The following is an 18,541-nucleotide window of genomic DNA, read 5'->3' as shown; positions in this document are numbered from 1 at the left end:
AACGACTATAAACCAATAGAACAAAACACTGCGCCGTTGTGTCCAACAGACAGACAGGAGCATTTTCACAAGTGATGACGTTTAATGTAATCTATGTAATTCTACGAGTGAATGTTGTTTTTTTTACTTTCTTCTCTTAATACAGAAAAACACGATTATTAAACCGCCGAGGTTATCGTCCGTATAAACTCTAACCATTAAATTCTATCATTCATTCAGCAGGCCTAAATAGATTTTCCATAAGCAACAAAAGGATGAGTTCATACGGGCATCAAGGTCATTTTTACCGCATAACGATTATGTTTTTTTTTAGTTAAACAGCCTATAAAGAGATTAATAACTTGTATATATTTCCCTTGGGCGATCTAACGGTTGAGTGTTCTTCTTAAAAGGTTGACTATACAATCAAATATGACTCTTTCGCATTCCTGTCCGATATTACGTGTTGTTTAATGTTTAATAATGTTGTAGTGTTTCTTCTATTTTAAGTCTGCATCACATTCGTAATATAGGACTACTCAAAATGTTTAATGTTCTTTCTGACATGTAACAATTTTGTTTAAATAAATAATTACTTGTACACATGTAAAATGTTTTTAGTAAACCACGAATGAACGAATTCTGGTGAAATGTCTGCAGACCTGCAGTAAAAGCAGTAAATGTAGCACAGTATTACCAATTTGACTCTTTCCATCTGCACAATAAACCAGTTGCTTATTCCTATCCACTCCTAACAGCTCCATTACAAGTACTCTCTCATTAGCAGAGTTTTCCAAAAGCTTGGTATAGGCCTATTATATTTCTGGCTGTTTTAATTTTACCGTTTAGATTTATATTAGCTTTTTTGCTGGTTTTTCCAATTGAGATCCAGCCACTGATATCCACACGACACCATTGTCATTTTTACACCAAGATGCTATTAGATTGATACAATAAAATAGATGTTTAAAGAAGAAGATCTTCTTGTATGCCTAGGCCAAACTCTTGCAGGAAACATTGTACAATATTCCGTTATGATAAAAGTATTGAACTTGATGCCTCAGAAGAACTGCTAATAGACGCTACGTCGAGGTATATAGAATTCCTGAGACTACCAATATCTCTATTCATTGGTAGATCACAACTGTTGTAAACATCGGTCCGTGTCGGTGGTGTTGGTACCCATTCTGCAGACATTGACTTACGGGGGCGCAGAGGTGACGTCGGGCAAGGTGTGTATCTGGCTGTAAATTGAATCATAAAGCATGATTAGTTTTCTTTTCTTACTAAAATGATAAAAGCGCCAATATAAAAAAAACAGTAATTAATTGATCTTTTAAAAATTGTATAAAGCCTGCTTTTTTGCGTTGACGTGACGTGAATCTACGCGCGCGCGAGTATAAATCCGAGTATCGCCAAGTGTGCATGGTGATACTAATTTTCTGCATAAAGTTTGATTAGCAAACAAATCTTTTATGATCCATCTTAAGTCTGTTAATTGTCTGCTCTTTCCCACGTTTTGTTTTTCCCAAATTTTTTGTAGAACGACACGACTAACCGGTGTAAAGTCCAACACAATCTTTAAACTATTTAATATGTACTTTTCACATCCCTTGAATTGAGTATAGAAGAGTTAGGCCAAACTAAATGAGCAAATGGATAGGCCTAATGAAAGTTAATTACAGAAAGGTAATTACCAAAATGTGACTGTCCGCCTGGAATGGTACAAAATGTTGATTCAGTAACAGTGAATGTTGTTTAAAATTCAATAATGCATGGCGTATATCTTATGACCAACGGAGAAGTTTAAACTGCATTATAGTAAATGATTATAATAAAACAAATACTTTGTGTGTATCATGCAGACCCGACTCAAGATCTATCTCTGGAATCATGCTTTTTTAATATTTTATAATTAATTATATTTAAGAATATGAATATGCATAAATATTTATATTGCTTCCATTATTATTCAATAAAAAGAGAAGGAAATAAATGTTATTTTGAAAATAAAATTGATAAATTACCTTTTGACAAAGTCGGTGAAGATGTGATTGATGAAACAGACCAATCTTTATTAAGTGGGCATCGCGCACCTCCCACCAGGCTACACGTGCTACCGTGTTTGGTCATCGGACATGGTAGACCCTCAATCGATGATTTTACACGTTGACAAGTTGAATTTGAGTCACATTTTATTTCAAAATATCCTAAAATAAAAGTAGAATGATTTACACATAATTTATGATTAATTTTAGTTTTTATTTTATATATCTCATTACATTTTACTTAAAGATGTATTGTCCCCAAAAACATGAAAAATGAAGATTAATAAAACAAAAAGACTTTTCAAGGGACAATATATATTTAATTAGTTAAAGGCATATTCTCTATATGGCTCAAAAAATGCGCAGTAACCACCGAAGATTGTAAAAATGTTCCAATTTGACAAAATAATAAAAGAGACTCCAAAGCAAGTGAGACACTATTACATGTGATACTATCTTCTGGAGGACTGTACAACAGTTCTTTATTAATAGTCAACAAACATGGCCACCAATAATTCGAGCATTATTGTATAAAATTGGTGACGAAGATAGGCCTAAATGATGAATCTTGTAAGAGAAGGTCATGGCAATAACAATTTTCAAAACAATAATGATACATTAAATTCATACATATACATTTTGTAATTATAAAAATAGTGGCAGCGAGGTCAACAGTATTAAGATTGTGACGATGATAATAATGACCATAAATTTAAAACAAAACAATCCACATAACATAATTAGTATATAATAATATTTTTTAAGAAAAGCGATTCAAGATATAATATTAATTACAGACCATACCACATGCCAGCATCGTATCTATAAGCAATTACCATATAAGGAGTGATAGAAGGAAAACCAACGAGCTGTTTATAATATCATTATATATCTTGTATAATAATAAATTTCCCAAAAATGCATGTACCAATCAGATTCATGGATGCTCATAAAACACGAATGAGCAACAAAACATAATTAAAAACGAATCTTAGCAGTAGAAGCTTACCTGCGTCACTTCCAGAACTGTTAATGTGAAATCCTAAAATGTTGTCATGTATACGACAGCCGTAGATTCTCGATATTTCCCATCTAATGCAACATTTTGGCGGATTGAGCGCCACGAGAGAAACACAATGGTCGCTAACATGTAGGCTTAACTGGTCGTCTGTTAAAGCAAACCCCTTCTTTGGGTAAACTAGATTACTAACTGAAAAAAAACAACAAATATGAGATCAGATTAAAAACAGAATTGGGAATTTCTTTTACAATGATCCCCGAATGATAACAAAATATGTATGTATGTGATTTTAATTCCAGGTTTTACTACTAGCAGTTCACAGACAAGTGTTATACTTTTATATTATTAAGTTATTGTCTTAAATATTCACAAACACTAAGCATATAATAAGAAGAACGATACAAACTAATAATATTGGCAATGATAAGTAAAAGTAAATCAGTAAAATAATTAAACTCTGGTCACAAAATAACAAATGTCCCAAGTTGCTCCCCGTAGTTATAGGATAATTAAGTTCTAATCATCTAATTGAGTATGATACGTCATTATTTAGAGCCGAACACATTGAGTTTCTCAAACGTGTTAATTATACAAACACGGGCGAGTGTTGAGAATAATTGCACAATAAATGTTAAGTGTCCTTTCACGGCAAATGCTGTGGTCAAGTACAACCTGATGTGAATTAGTATCAATGGCCAAACACTGAAGGAAAGTATAATGGAGTAACTCAGATGTTTTGATTCAAAATGCAATATCCAAGCCCCTCCTATGGCCTCTAATAAACTACATATTAATTATAAATTAGGCATAATTGCTCTCTAACTTTTGTACGCTTTTATGTTGTAATTATTTTAAAATATACTAATAATCATTTTTTCCATTAAATAGTCACTTTTAATGGTTAATGGTTTTCAATTTGTATAGAGCAAAATACAAATAGTCTCTATTCGCTGTTTAGCATCAATTTGTATAGCGCAAAATACAAATAGTCTCTATGCGCTGTTTAACATCAATTTGTATAGCGCAAAATACAAATAGTCTCTATGCGCTGTTTAACATCAATTTGTATAGCGTAAAATACAAATAGTCTCTATGCGCTGTTTAACACAAGTGTAAACAGAATGAAAGTGTTATTGTTTGGCCATTTTTCGAAAATTTCCCTCGAAAAAAATCCAGTGTAGGTCTACCATATAAACCAGGAAAAAGCCTAATAAACAAATTTACAAAGAAAACAGAAATCCCCAGCTCACCACACTGTTTCACTAACTTGTCAAGACAAGCTAGCTATTTATTCACAAGCGTCATAATGATGTGAGCATCTGACTATCCTGCCTAACAATTAATGAATACAATGCAATGCACTTTTCTCTATTGGTTGTAATCCGCTCAGACCTGTTCCTAATATTCATAATTAATCTTTTCTTCCGTAAGAATAAAAACAATGACAAGCAAGTGATCTTAAACTCGTTGATTTATAAACAAAGAATACTCCTATTAAAGAAATGTATGTTTTTGACAAATAGGCTCTGACGTCATATTGGCGAGCGTTGATTTAGTCGTGCAGCACGCAAAAGCATTCATTGGTAACTATGACGTCATTGATAATGGGACATTTACATAAGTAAAACCCTATAATAAAAAGTGATAAACTTACCACTATCAAAATGTGATTTAAATGTATTATGCCATTCGTCAATTTCGGATCGTATCCAAACACTTGTAGAACGCTTTTGAAAGAAAATAGTTTCTCCTTCTAAGATGATGGCCCAATAAAGTGTGGGCGATTTGGACTTTTTGTTATTCTCCAAAGTTCCTTTTTCTGTTCCAGCAAAGTTATATTTTGTTATCGTATAAGAGCGTTTGAGGACTCTCTCAGCATCTTTTCTGTACAACTTTAGTTGATAAAGACCTGTAAAATCAGCAGTAGGCTTGTTAAATATGATAGCCTAACAAAAATAATGTTAAAACACATTTTAAAAACACACATTATCATCATCATTGCACATGTCCGTAGCCAGCAGGCAGACGAGCCGCTCGCCTCGTCTGAAATTTTCAATTTTCACCACCCACCCGAATTTCCCAGAACAGATCGTCATATTTTATGTTAATAATTATATTTAAAGCATCTTTGTCTCGTCTGTTTTTAACCTCTCGCTACGGCCTTGGAGAAGAACCCCGTTTAATAGTCGCTCATGGGTGGTTGCGGTCACATTTTATGCAGGAGCTTCCTAATTCCTTTTTATTATGTTAGAATAAAAACATAACAGAATTTGCGACTACCCGGTGTTTAATTAATAATATATTATTAGTTAAAGAAGTAACATTGACATAAATACCTGATTCTAAATTCCCTTGAAATACTATCCATCTCTGTGGGAAAAATAAATTCAATGAATGGGAAACTAAGTGATGTAGTTATTATTAGTAGTTAGTAGATAATAACATGAAAGCAGAAGGTATAATTATTGTAATTAATGACAACTTATATTATCCTGTGTTCGTATAAGATAATTTCAGAATTTCATTTTAAGAAAATACATATCTACAACAAGATTAATAAATCAATCGTCTTACCTTTTTAATTTTCTTTTTCTCAATATCCATATGATGTAAATAACCGGCTAGAAGTCTCTCCGAAGGGTCGTGGTCATAACTACCACTTGATGATGTAGGCAAGCCCATATTGACTTCAGCCCCTCGATCTATCTCATCCACAGTGATTGTTTAGTGATACGATAGGCAGAATTGAGAAGATTTCTCCACCACTCCTAGGCTTATTATTTTGAACTCTCGATATCAAAATCGAATCGGAAATGCAGGTAATACGTATAATAAGTCTCGCGGTTTGAGCTTATATTTTTTATCGGTCGTGCTTCAATGAATCGAGTTTGACCGATGACTGATCAAGGTGATGTGGTGGCGAACTCAGAGAGATTCTTCTATCTCTCTCCAACTACTTATGTCTCCGTTTTCTACCCACGACAAAAGCAAAACAACAATCCTGGTAATTACAAGGATTCACAGGTGTTCGGCAATACGGGCATGGTGCGTTCAGGATCCGTTATATTCACGATGAAAAAGCAGTGGAAATAGTATTGTTTTATGATTCATTCATAAAGCAGACAATTATAAAATAACAGGTCTTTCGGAGATATTGCTTGATGGACTGACTCGTTTGTGCGCACGCGCAGTAATACAGTCGCAGAATGACTTTTTGACTCGACAGCTGCGTAGTCGAGTGAGTAGCACGAATGTTGGTCTCTTAATTTTTCCGATCTTTAGTCTAGGATCGGTGGGTTAGTGAGAACTGTCTTAACAGTCGTCTAAATAAAATTAGCGTTTTTATTATTATTATCAAACAATATTTTAAAGGACTCTAAAGAAACAACAAGAAAGAAATAAAGTGATGACTTTAATTTTAAATGAAAGAAAAAAAACGTTTATTTGATTTAAATCCGGTGTTTCGGAACGATCAAGCGCACGCATAGATACGAATATTGGTGGTAGCCAAGTCTTTCCTTTACGTGGATCCAAAACAGTCCCACTGTGTGGAAGAGCTGTTGATGTAAATTAATCAAAAATGGTATTTAGCCGGTGTTAGCGCAGACATTACACACACACGCGTATTATCCATCACATGCGTAGGTACGCGTTGGTGTTAGTAGGTACGCGTTTGTGTTAGTAGGTACGCGTTGGTGTTAGTGAGCTAGCGTTGGAGATTCATTGTTCCGTTTCCCTGTAGTTTCTTAGAACAGGTCATAGGTCATATGAGAACACGTTTTTGTGGAGGTTTTTTGTCGTTTCTGTCTCTTTCCTTGAAAATCGAACAAATACAATAATGCGAATTTCCATCAGAACATTTACAACCACTTACGGCGATATAGCATCCATTAATCAATTTAGAAATTTTTTTTTTCATAGAGGATTTTTTTTTCTATCTTCAATTAACATGTCGGATTATCTTTTCTGTATTAATTTACTTAGGATATGAATATTACATTTTGAGGAATTTGACCACAACTAAATACACGCAATCCCCAATCAATTAGCAATCAATGTTAGTGATATCACATTATAACAGTATTTCTGAACATGAATTATGGCTCATCAATCAGGGTTATAAAGTCAACAAATATTAACCGCGTTCGTTGACCCGGACATAGTTAATTTGCAAGCGATGTGTTGTTCTTTTATATACCAAGAAATTAATGAAACGTAATTATCTACTTTGGAAAATCAATTTTCCTTGTCTACTACTATAGTTTTTATGCATACAGATAGAAACTGTGACGTCACTATGCTTATTTCGTAAGGTAAAAATAGAGAAATATGAATGAATTTAGATAAAGAGGGCGGTCGATAACAGTATGTATTAGAAGGTAAAATAGTACAATAAAATGGTATTGTACTAAAATATAACGTGTATCACGGATTCCTTGAAATGTGATAAGATCTATTATAAGAATAGAATAACGCCAATCAAAGGCCAATCAAGCAAGTGTCTTGTGTTTTTCATATTTTATTCAGCTTTTATAAACAATGATGATAAAAATTATATTTACAGAGAAAAATATACACATATAAATTACATAATACATCATTAATCTGTATACCATCGTTGAATAAACCCTGAATTCATAAGGAAAAAGATTTATAAAATATTTGTTTTATTTCACCTTAACAAAACATATCCGATTCTCCAGCAGTACAAAAAATATAGATGACATTTTTTGGTATTAACTGGAATGTTCAATGCAATACAAATATATAATACAGTAATCAACAGTAGTTATTTCAGTTATGTGTGTATGTACGTGAAACAATTTTTCATAATCTTAGTTGGACTAACTTTTGCTTCTCCCTCCTAAATACATTTATATAAAAAGTTACAATGACCAGATAACTATCTTATCACTACTAGTAGAAACGATGAGCTGATGGTCACGTGTAAGCGCCAAGCCGTACGGAATGCCATGGTTCGCCATGTCCAATTTAGCAATGAATGTTCCGTCAGATCGATACGCTTTTACCGAGTTGTCCGCGGCATCTGCGGCAACGATGATACCACTTGCCTGGTCTACAGACACATGCCTAGCCCCAGTTAACCGTCCTTCACCCACAGTCGATCCGGATAGAGCTCCTCTGAACTGCCCTGCCGTTGAAAAAACTAAAATACAACTCTCATTTCGATCTGCAACGTACAAAATCTCGCCGTAAACCGCAATTCCAAAAGGACGAATTAATTGGTCACTAGTACTAATCGCACGTGGACCAATGTTGTGCAATAACTCGCCATTTCTTTGGAAGATTAACACATTGTCATGTAAGCCACAAACATAAATTCGATCTAAATGATCGCATGTAATGCCACGATTGACGCGCATTCGTCCTATATACCGTTCACGTTTAGCGTTCTGACATTCAAGACCAAAACAGTCCAAAATCTGGCCGTCATTTGTATATATACTTATATACTTTGAACCATCAACTATGATAATCTCATCTTTGTGATTGACACAAACCCCTTGCGGGTTCCAAAGTTTACCCTTCTCTGTACCGTTACCGCCAAAACACTTTGAAGTCGGATTTCTTGGAGAAAACAAGTACCCACAATGCTTATCGAATGATATGACAACTACAGTGCCATCCTTTGTAATTGCAACGCCAGACGGTCGTAAGATTTTAAACTCAGATTTCGGCGTCATATTTTGAATATTCAAATGTGTTGTTATAACTGTATTTGAAATTGGACAATTCGTCTGATTGGTTAGAATTTGTTCAACTTCCTGGAAAGCGGTGACGCTTTGAGAAGGTACAGTGTGCAGCCTGCCGATATTATTCAGAATTACCTCAATGTTCGGTAATTGGAAAGTAGGTTGCAGGAGCAGTTCGTCTGCTGTTAGACTGTGCAGTTTTTTTAGACAGTTTTTCGAAGTTTCCATTACTTTGCGAGCTTCATTCACATCCATATACATCAAGTTGTTCTTCGTTCCACTGCAAAACTCTTCAATCCTTCTGACAGAACTTCTTCGTATTTCCTGTGCTTTGGTAAATTCATCTAATGAATCTAAAAAAAGAAAATAACGACAATATTATTGTACCATTAAAAAATTACTGAAGAAATAATTTGAAGCAGAGTGTTCACAGTGAAGAATTAACACTATAATTTGCTGGAGTTTGTAAAACCACAAGTTTGACTAGGCACACTACGAGCCTAGCAAACTTGCCATGCTAAAGTAGACAGAACAAACATGTACAAAATTAGCTTCTTTCAGAAGTTAGTCATTCACTATCTTTACCAACTAGTTTGTCCAGGGTTGTCAAATTAGAAAATCAAATAAATGTCAATGTGAATGTAGATGGACAACATTGATTTCTTCTTTCTTTTACAGCGCACGTACATAATATACACTAAAAGTGCTCAAGGCGCTAGACATGACACAGAATTCAATTAACTAGTGTGTATCATGCGCAACACAGACAGTGGGGAACTTGGAGTTTGCAATGAAAAATTTGCTAGACGAAACATAATCATTACTGTTTCTTCAGTAATTAAAAGGGTCCTACAAAAAAACGAAGCTACAGCTTTTTTATGCAGGATCTTTGCTATCATTTGTATTGGAATTATGTAATTGATGACTAAACAAATGTGGAATGTGGAATATATGAACTTGAATACTCACCAAGACATTCCTGATGCCTATTTTTCACAATATCCAGTGCCATATGAAACGCACTATTAATCTGACCCCGAGTAGGCTCACACGTGACATCCATATTACTACTTAGATGAGTTACTTGTAACAGTTCTTCGATCTTAGAAATTGTCCCTAATGTTTTATCTTTGATCACAGCATTCACGGTCTTCTGAAAAGATGCGTCCATTTGTCGTCTGACGTCCATCGACGCGTTTTCTGACGTCATTAACCTGAGAATTGTAATGTTGTTTGGAAATCCTTGCTTCGGTAGTTCGTAGTCTTCTCGGCACTCAGGGCATGTAACTCTGTGACGGTTGTTGGACCGTGAGCTAGGGATGTTAGGCCCGCTGATGTCACGGAGACGTTCAACACAGGCTAAACAAAGCGAATGTTGGCACGGTAACATCTTCGGTAAACGGTTCTTTTGGTTGAAGTTTTCAAAACAAATCATACATTCTAATACGCCATTATCTATACCCGCCATTTTGTACTATCTGTAAATAAAAATATTCATATTAAAGAAGTACTCTTATTAAGATTCTGCTACAAAATATTGACACGTATTTGACGAATGACATGACATTGAAACTGGGTTATGTATCCGATAAGTTTATGATCGACACACGGCATAATTTAGTTACACTGTTATCAAATATGCTGGTTTTACACAGTTTCATTTCAGGTATAAATAACACAATAGATCAGTCTGTTTGCGAGCTCATTAAACAACATTCGTTTTAATATAGTCACGCGACACCTATTGACGCGCGCGTGGATGATACATGATGTGCCGATGAATCTTGCGACTGTCAACATATTTTCCAGTGATTTCTAACATGAAACAAGCATAAAAACATTCGAGGACTTTGGTTACGGTACTCTACAGTAAGCCATTCTTAAAAGTATAGGTATTTACCAAGTGGTCTAAGTTTGGCTGAATCTCTTGGTAGTGGGTTCTCTCTGAATTGGCCTATAACCGAGCGTCGGTGTAAATGTACATTCTTCCTCACTGAGCAAGCGGTCTCCGAAAACCTTCCCTCATTTCAACATCCAACCAGCATATATAAAGATCTACCGATCTGAAATGTTTATAATTTATCTAATAAAGGTGTTATCATTATCATTTCCTGTTATATTTTTTTTTACTCAATAGTTTCTATGAATGTTTGACCATAAGAACGGGAAAAGAATTTTCTTTGAATAATGTGATGTATTTGCTGCAGTGTATAACAGAAAGCAGACTAAGGTAGTCTATTTTAGGCATCATTCTCAGAATGAGCTATTATAGACCTACCTACTTCAGCGCCAATTCGTTGGCGCAGACTCAAATGAATGTTAGGCTTTGGAAGCACTGCAATCATTAAAAACAAGTTTCTTATTTTCATTTGTTTGGTTTTAAATAAATATTAAAGCTACCGTATTATACTAAAGAACACACAGACATGTTAACTGATTTTGTTTTATTTCTTGTTCTACGGTGATTATAGGTAATCTCGACCGAAATTATTCACACATAGAATTATTGTCAAACCGTATCTCAATTTTCATACACGTAAAATATACCGGTACCCAATACACAGTATTAATTCGAATAAACGCTACGGGGGTTTATTGTTCGGAGGGGTTTTTAGGGGGAGGTTCATTCGAGGCGTGTGAATCTTTAACACGATAACATTTTCTTAGAGAACAAAATTCTGTATGTAGAGTAATAATATTGTATATTATTACAGTATTATGCTATTGTTTCGAAACTAGCTTGTCACTAGATCGGTTCTATTATTAATCATTGCGAACCCGAAACTATTCGAATTCTCTTTCAACCTTGCGAATTTACACAATCGCGAATTTTATAATTAAACAAAATACAAATTATATTAAACTTACCCATAGACAATTTGTAGTGTCGGCAATAATACATGCTTAGACCACCATGTTACAACAACAAACCAACCAAGCAATGCCAGCCATTCATGTCCAATACTATACCCGCTTCCAGTTAACTTTCTCAACAGCTTCCAATCTAGGGATTATCTTACAAACTCCTTTTTAATATCATCTTTAATATTGATTATAAGGTGTAAAGATACCACGAGTGACGATCGTCCCTAAATTTAGGACCTTGAATTTGAAAAGCTTGCTCAATTGTTCCTGTTTAACAAAATGATTATTTCCGTTTTGTTTTTCACAACACTAAATCGAAACCTAGCCTATATGTCCATTTCGTCAGCAGACATAAATGTGATCTATTCTAATACAGTTTTTAATTAGTAAGAAATAGTAATTTATAACAGTTCGTTGCTTTTCGGAATACTTACAGCGTGTGAGTCTATTCAAACGTACGTGGTTATTTCGATTAACAATTTATCTGCTGTAGTACCGGAATATATAATCTGAATGCGGAATATTAAAACAAATGTGTTTTTGTTTTAATTACTAAGGAAATATAGTAATTTGTTTAGTTTGTTTCTGTTCGGAAATGCGTACGGTATGTAGGCCTACTTAAACTTACGTAACGTGAGATGATGTGGTTAAATCTTGGTTCCCACTAAGACGCAATGTATTTGAGTTGACCAATCACAAGCCACAGTTCGGATGATCCATCTCGTCGTGATTAGTAAACTTTAACGTCCTTGCGACGCGCTCAACGTTTTTTCGGCGCGCTCAACGTCCTTTCGTTGCGTCGTAGTGTGAACCGCCAAGTTTAACCGCGTCTATCTCCTACAGTAACATACCGAAACATAACAGCAAAATGCGTAATATTAAAACAAATGTGTTCATGTTAGAAAATAGTACTTGGTTTCCGGTAGTCTTCGAACGTATTACTGATTTCCGTTAAATGTATTCGTTGAATAGCTGATATTTTAATTCTCTCTCTGTGGGTGCGTCCCACAATTGATTCATTCTGATTCATATATACATATGGTTAATCATGGAGCTCAACAATTATATATTATAATAATGTTATATAAAGTTTCATTATTTTACTCAAGTGATACGTAGAGTCATACGTTTAAGCGGACTGCAGTAAAATAAAATGTACTGCATTTATAGAAAAACAATTAGCGAAATGTTTGATATAAAACTTCGATGCTTTATATAACTTGTAAAAACGGTTGTTGTTACGGTGATTTTAAGATCGATTTTTCGGTTTTGACGTCATCGATACCCCATATGCGTAATCATAAAATTAGACGTAAAGTTATCGTCGCGATCACGAAACAGGAATGAAAATAATAAGGCAGCAATTTCATAGTTAAAACATACATGCTATACAAAAACATTTGAATGATTTTGTTTTTATTCTAAAATGTATACATTTCAAGGTACAACCATCTTCCTATACAAATGCCACCAGAGAGGATTTGAACCCAGCCCATTGGGATTGCAAGGCAAGTAGCATGACAACTGCCAAGCAACATCCTGGGATTGCAAGGCAAGTAGCATGGCAACTGCCAAGCAACATCCTGGGGTTGCAAGGCAAGTAGCATGACAACTGCCAAGCAACATCATGGGGTTGCAAGGCAAGTAGCATGACAACTGCCAAGCAACATCCTGGGATTGCAAGGCAAGTAGCATGACAACTGCCAAGCAACATCATGGGGTTGCAAGGCAAGTAGCATGACAACTGCCAAACAACATCATGGGGTTGCAAGGCAAGTAGCATGACAACTGCCAAACAACATCCTGGGGTTGCAAGGCAAGTAGCATGACAACTGCCAAGCAACATCATGGGGTTGCAAGGCAAGTAGCATGACAACTGCCAAACAACATCCTGGGGTTGCAAGGCAAGTAGCATGACAACTGCCAAACAACATCCTGGGGTTGCAAGGCAAGTAGCATGACAACTGCCAAGCAACATCATGGGGTTGCAAGGCAAGTAGCATGGCAACTGCCAAGCAACTTCCTGGTTATATCACACTACAGGGTTGGGGGATGATCCCCAGTCACTTTTTGATGGTAAACACATACAATCTGCAGCAACTTTTGCACTGTCAGAAACCCTGTTTTTTTTTTTTTTATTTGTTTGGCTCGAGTGCCTGGTGTCCCCTCCCCCTCCCCCTTGTCTGTTTGAATCAATCACTCATCGATTTATAAAAAAGATATAAAACATTTCAAATTTCAAATCTTATAAATTTGTACAATTCCAACCGTTACCCTTCACGACAGCTTCCAGATCCAGATCAATGTTAACATTGTTCACATGCTCATGAAAATAATGTTGCCAAGACAACCAAGAGTTAATGAAGCATGACAACACCATCCAATCAAATCCCTCAAGAGCATGATGACATTCACTTTACAAGTAATGAATTCCATCACGAAAAGTTTACTTCGTTTGTTGGACAACGGTTTGCAAAATGACCTCTTCCTTTACACTAAAAAAACCCACAACAATTTAATTACTACGTTAATTTTGATTGTTTGTTATATTGTGTTTTATTTGGCGGCAAAATGGAGGACCAAACTTAAAGCCTTGGCTTAATGCATCCTCCTTACAGACTTTATATTTATTAATTTATGTTCTGTATATTGTACTGTATTGTGTGAAACAATAAACTTGAAATAGAATGAAAGAACATGGCATCATAAAAAAAAATCTGGTGGTAGGTTAAAATCAAGCAAAATGACTCGTGTAGACTTACCTTAAAGCATATAATATGATCTAGATTAGAAGTCCTCTTGCCCATACCCATCCTGCCAGCCTGGTAGTTTGTGTGACCTCCACCGGTATTGTCATCATTAAAATTTCCCACATTCTGTAAAAACAAAATTTTATGAAACAAAAAAAAAGATCTACTGTACAATAACAATCTAAGTGTAAATCTCATAACTCACAAAATTTCAGATTTATTTATTTGTGTCAAAGGTCATTGGCAGAGACAGGGGAGACTTTTGCAGTCAACTTCATGCTTTGTGTGGTCAAAGGTCATGGGGGGACATTGCTCCCTCACTAATTCTTGAAATAATATTCACAGGTTGTCACAAATTGAAAGCTCACTACTTCTACTTTGCCAGTTGACATTGTGTCAAAGGTCAAGGCACAACATGGATATTACTAACCTTTGTTGGACAACTTTGTGCCTTGTGTCCCTTCTCTCCACAATTGTGACATGTAATTCGGAGCATGTTTTCTTTCTGCGTCTCAGTCATCATAGGTATTTCCCAACTTGGACTGAAAAAGTGAAAACAAAAACCGTTTATGAGCATAAACATAAGTTTCTCCAAAAAAGTTGCCATTATTTGCACGGTATCCTTGACAACATATTGTCCAAAAAACACCTCAATTTCAGAAGAAAAAAAAATACAAGGTATTGAAAAAATAATGAAAGTTTTGAGTGAGATGAGAGACTTTCTTTAGGATAAATTGATCACTTACTGTACAAATTTACAGTTTGGTCCATCAAGGCAAAAACCATTGAGGAAATTTTGACATAAAACTCTTCGTACATGTCTATTTTTACAATCAGGACCTAGAAAAAAAAAACACATTGAATATTAGAAGACAATATGTAGTTAAATAATGTGATATCAAAGGCATTTTATTTTAATTTTTATTACGTATTATTATAAAATTGAAAAGCAGTATATCAGTCTAAAAATGTATTTACCAGCAAAATTACAGTACTGTATCTGTTAGGATTCAGTACCTTGCTTAATTGTATTGAATTGATTTATTATAAAATGAAAGAACACTACATATGGTGTGTAAATCCCCCACTTCACCCCACCTCCAAAAAAAAACAACTTTTTATTTAAATAGTAGGCAAAACATGTTCAGACTACAAATCCATTTTGAGGTATTTTTAGCACAACGCTTTAGAAAGAAGAACTTTTGGAATATTACTTTTGATAAATTTATAACTAAACAAAAATGTTAACAGTTTAGCGTACCATGTTTACAGAATCCCCTATCATACCAGGGACAATCCTTCATCTTGGATGCAGGATCAATGTGTAAGAATGGACATTCCTTATTACTACACATACCTGCAAGGAAATAAAGCATCAGAATAATACACAAGTCTATGTATGCATTTTTAATTACTAGTATTTTTATTAATATTCTTGCATTTTATTTTTGGCTGTTAAGCGCACTTTCAGCATAATGCTTTAAATAACCCTGAATTATTATTCTTTTCCTCAGAAATTAATTGACTAAGACTGTTCTTTGTATTATACTTTGTTATTGAAGTAAATAAAGTAAAGTTATTCATTTTTAACTGTGAGCAAAATACAGATAATCCATGTAATAATTATGTTGAAATTTTCCCCTGCTAAACACTAACTACAGATTTTACATAGCACGTGTTTACTTCAAGCATGGACCTAATTTATAGGTCCATGCTTCAAGAATGTTGTTTGTACAGTATATTGGTTTGACTGTGTATAAGTGAGCTATAAATGGTGCACACCGCACAGGAAAGTTACTTGTGTGTGTTGGGTGTTTGACTGCACTCGCATCCCTCAGACCACAGGAGGCCTGTAAATGTGAGAACGCCCTCTGTCAAAGACTGCCCTTTGTCAACGACATGTGTTACGACTAAATTACAAACCTACCAAATTTTGTAAAGAAGTAACACTCAGGCATTTTGGTCATATCAAATTGATGTAAGAATTCACAGTCATCGCCCTTCTTGCAGAGTCCTCGCAGCCAATGTTTGCACACGACCTCCTTGTCACCTCTGACATGACGAAATGGACACATTTGACCTTTGACACAATTAAACTTGAAAAAACGACAGACAGCAGAACAAGATTCTAGTGGAAACAAGTTGAAACGAAATAATGTGTAATAATTAGTATTATTTCTTGGTTTTCATGATGGTACAGTAGGCTAGTATAGTGTAGTGGGTAGTGGAAATAAGTTGAAAAGATACAGTATCTAGGCTATCTATAGACTATGATGTGTAGTGTCGCATCATATCCATATTTAAAATGATTTTAATTGTATAGATTTCACCAAACCAAATATCATTTTTGTATACACTCACAAAAAAAAAATTTCATTCAAACTACAGTCAGTATGCTAAAACAAAAATATGAAATTAATATTTTTTTAATTTTTTTTAAAATTCAGATCATCTTAATTTCAGTTTTGCTAGCATTGTCATTTTAGGGCGAATCGACCACACTCGAAACGGCCGCCGGGGAATATCAACGGCTGCCATACACACAATATTAAACGAAAAAAAACCTGATGTATAATAAATTTACTTACTGTCCATGCCCGGAAAAGGAAGGGGCTGAGACCCTATTTGTTGTTCGATCGCAATCTCAAGATCAAACTTAAGGTCTTCCACAGCAGCTACAATATGTTGCATCTTTCTAACTTGTATTTTATCACAACAATATAAAAAAAAATCTAAGCTTCGAGGCCTAGACTACCAACGAGACTCTGGCGACCATGTTTTTTTCAGCGGGTTTACCCCCTCAACGTTTCACTTTATTATAGAGACTGTCCACACGGTTGCCGTGCAAATAGCATTTTACACTTTTCTCGGAAAACGCCGCATATCTGAGAGTTAAATCAGGTTCTAAAAGAACATTTAGTATTCAGAATTTGATATTATTTTGTGTCAAGTTGATCGGTAATAGGGTAGAATTGTTACATTTTCTTTAATTGTTAGGAGAGCTGCAGTGAGCAGAGTCGTGGTAGAGGGACACGACTCTCCGTCTTAGACCACTAATACTATGGAAAATTAAAAATAAATCATCTACTAGACTTAGCTAATTGATTTGTTAACTACTTATAGGTCCGACCAACACAATTCGATTAATGGCAATTCTCAGTAAAACTCAATGTAGAGTAGGCCTAACATAACCTATGGCCTGTAGGCCTATACAATGCTGAATAACGAAATTGAAAAGAACGTTTAAAGTGTCTAGATGAAACTACCAATTAAAATAAGAGTTTAAATTACGTTTTATTGAAAAGAATTCTAAATGGTCTGGTTTAGGCGTGATAAAAGAGCGATCTGTTATTGAATAGGTTTACTAATTGGACGATTAGCGTGAAGCAATGGCTTAAGAGGTGGGGTGTTGCTACCGTTAGCTTTCTGGATGAATAGAACATCGTTCTTAAAGACTGCTATTGAATTCGGCACATTTGCTTTTTGTGGGTCTTTATTATTATTATTTGCTGTGAACAATTAAAGCATTGTACACACTAAGCCTTGAGAAGTAAAATGTTAATACAAGTTTCCTAGCTCAATGAAAAGACAAGAAAACGTCCGTTCGAAAAAACATGGAAATGGAGTTCAGGCAAATGGAAAGTTCTAGAAGTTACAAATTTAGTTTCTAATTCTAAAACTGAATTTTTCTGCCTTGTTTTATGATTTCTCTTAACGAACGCAAATAAAACACTTGATATATGGTTTTAGCTTTGAAAATGTCAAATCAATTTACTCCATTGATCCGAATTATTTTAGGATGACAAAAATATTATTCTGTTTTTATTTTTATACATGTATGTCATCAGTTTGTTTATAGTGACTATAATTATCCTTTGGTATATAGCAACAATTAATCACAATTAATGAATGACGTTCGGACGAATAGAAAACAGATTTATAAGATATATTTATTTGGATTTAAAATTGTATTCCATAGAACAGAAATCACTAGGCCTAATTATTATTATTATTCTACATTTTTGTATGATTTGTCTGACGAACAATCTTTTTGATTCATTTCAACTCGGTGGTTTTAGTTCTTTAAATGTAAAATAATTCTACTTCCTTTTTTGCAAATGTCATAAGTTGAATACGGTAGCTTAAAAAAATAATACCAATACC

At 34.7% G+C, this 18,541-nt stretch overlaps 3 protein-coding genes across 5 annotated transcripts; all 3 read right to left on the bottom strand.

The window, feature by feature from the left end:
- Positions 1 to 509: 509 nt before the first annotated feature.
- On the bottom strand, positions 510 to 6,154 carry LOC144840308 (uncharacterized). Its single transcript, XM_078696092.1, has 6 exons — positions 5,623 to 6,154; positions 5,385 to 5,418; positions 4,703 to 4,957; positions 3,037 to 3,237; positions 2,007 to 2,189; positions 510 to 1,223 (listed from the first exon to the last, which is right to left on the bottom strand). Exons 1-6 carry the CDS (start codon positions 5,728 to 5,730, stop codon positions 1,012 to 1,014), a joined length of 993 nt encoding a protein of 330 aa, XP_078552218.1. The 5' UTR covers positions 5,731 to 6,154; the 3' UTR covers positions 510 to 1,011.
- A 1,407-nt stretch (positions 6,155 to 7,561) lies between these two features.
- On the bottom strand, positions 7,562 to 11,830 carry LOC144840292 (uncharacterized). 3 transcript variants are annotated; one of them, XM_078696065.1, is made up of 4 exons: positions 11,631 to 11,830; positions 10,663 to 10,825; positions 9,732 to 10,240; positions 7,562 to 9,115 (listed from the first exon to the last, which is right to left on the bottom strand). In XM_078696065.1, the coding sequence occupies exons 3-4, from the start codon at positions 10,228 to 10,230 to the stop codon at positions 7,935 to 7,937; spliced, it is 1,680 nt and encodes a 559-aa protein (XP_078552191.1). In that variant the 5' UTR covers positions 10,231 to 10,240; positions 10,663 to 10,825; positions 11,631 to 11,830; the 3' UTR covers positions 7,562 to 7,934. The 3 variants fall into 3 exon arrangements, with proteins under 3 accessions (XP_078552191.1, XP_078552193.1, XP_078552192.1); XM_078696067.1 differs by lacking the exon at positions 10,663 to 10,825 and having other exon boundaries at positions 11,631 to 11,735; XM_078696066.1 differs by lacking the exon at positions 11,631 to 11,830 and having other exon boundaries at positions 10,663 to 10,896.
- Positions 11,831 to 13,025: 1,195 nt separating this feature from the next.
- Positions 13,026 to 17,163, bottom strand: LOC144840318 (cleavage and polyadenylation specificity factor subunit 4-like). The gene is made up of 7 exons (XM_078696104.1): positions 16,966 to 17,163; positions 16,305 to 16,505; positions 15,639 to 15,734; positions 15,124 to 15,217; positions 14,808 to 14,919; positions 14,390 to 14,503; positions 13,026 to 14,122 (listed from the first exon to the last, which is right to left on the bottom strand). Exons 1-7 carry the CDS (start codon positions 17,066 to 17,068, stop codon positions 14,063 to 14,065), a joined length of 780 nt encoding a protein of 259 aa, XP_078552230.1. The 5' UTR covers positions 17,069 to 17,163; the 3' UTR covers positions 13,026 to 14,062.
- Between the last annotated feature and the right edge of the window lie 1,378 nt (positions 17,164 to 18,541).

Source organism: Antedon bifida, chromosome 4 (assembly GCF_963402885.1).
Source record: "Antedon bifida chromosome 4, ecAntBifi1.1, whole genome shotgun sequence".
Lineage (NCBI taxonomy): Eukaryota > Metazoa > Echinodermata > Crinoidea > Comatulida > Antedonidae > Antedon > Antedon bifida.
This window is presented reverse-complemented; position numbering and strand designations above follow the sequence as displayed.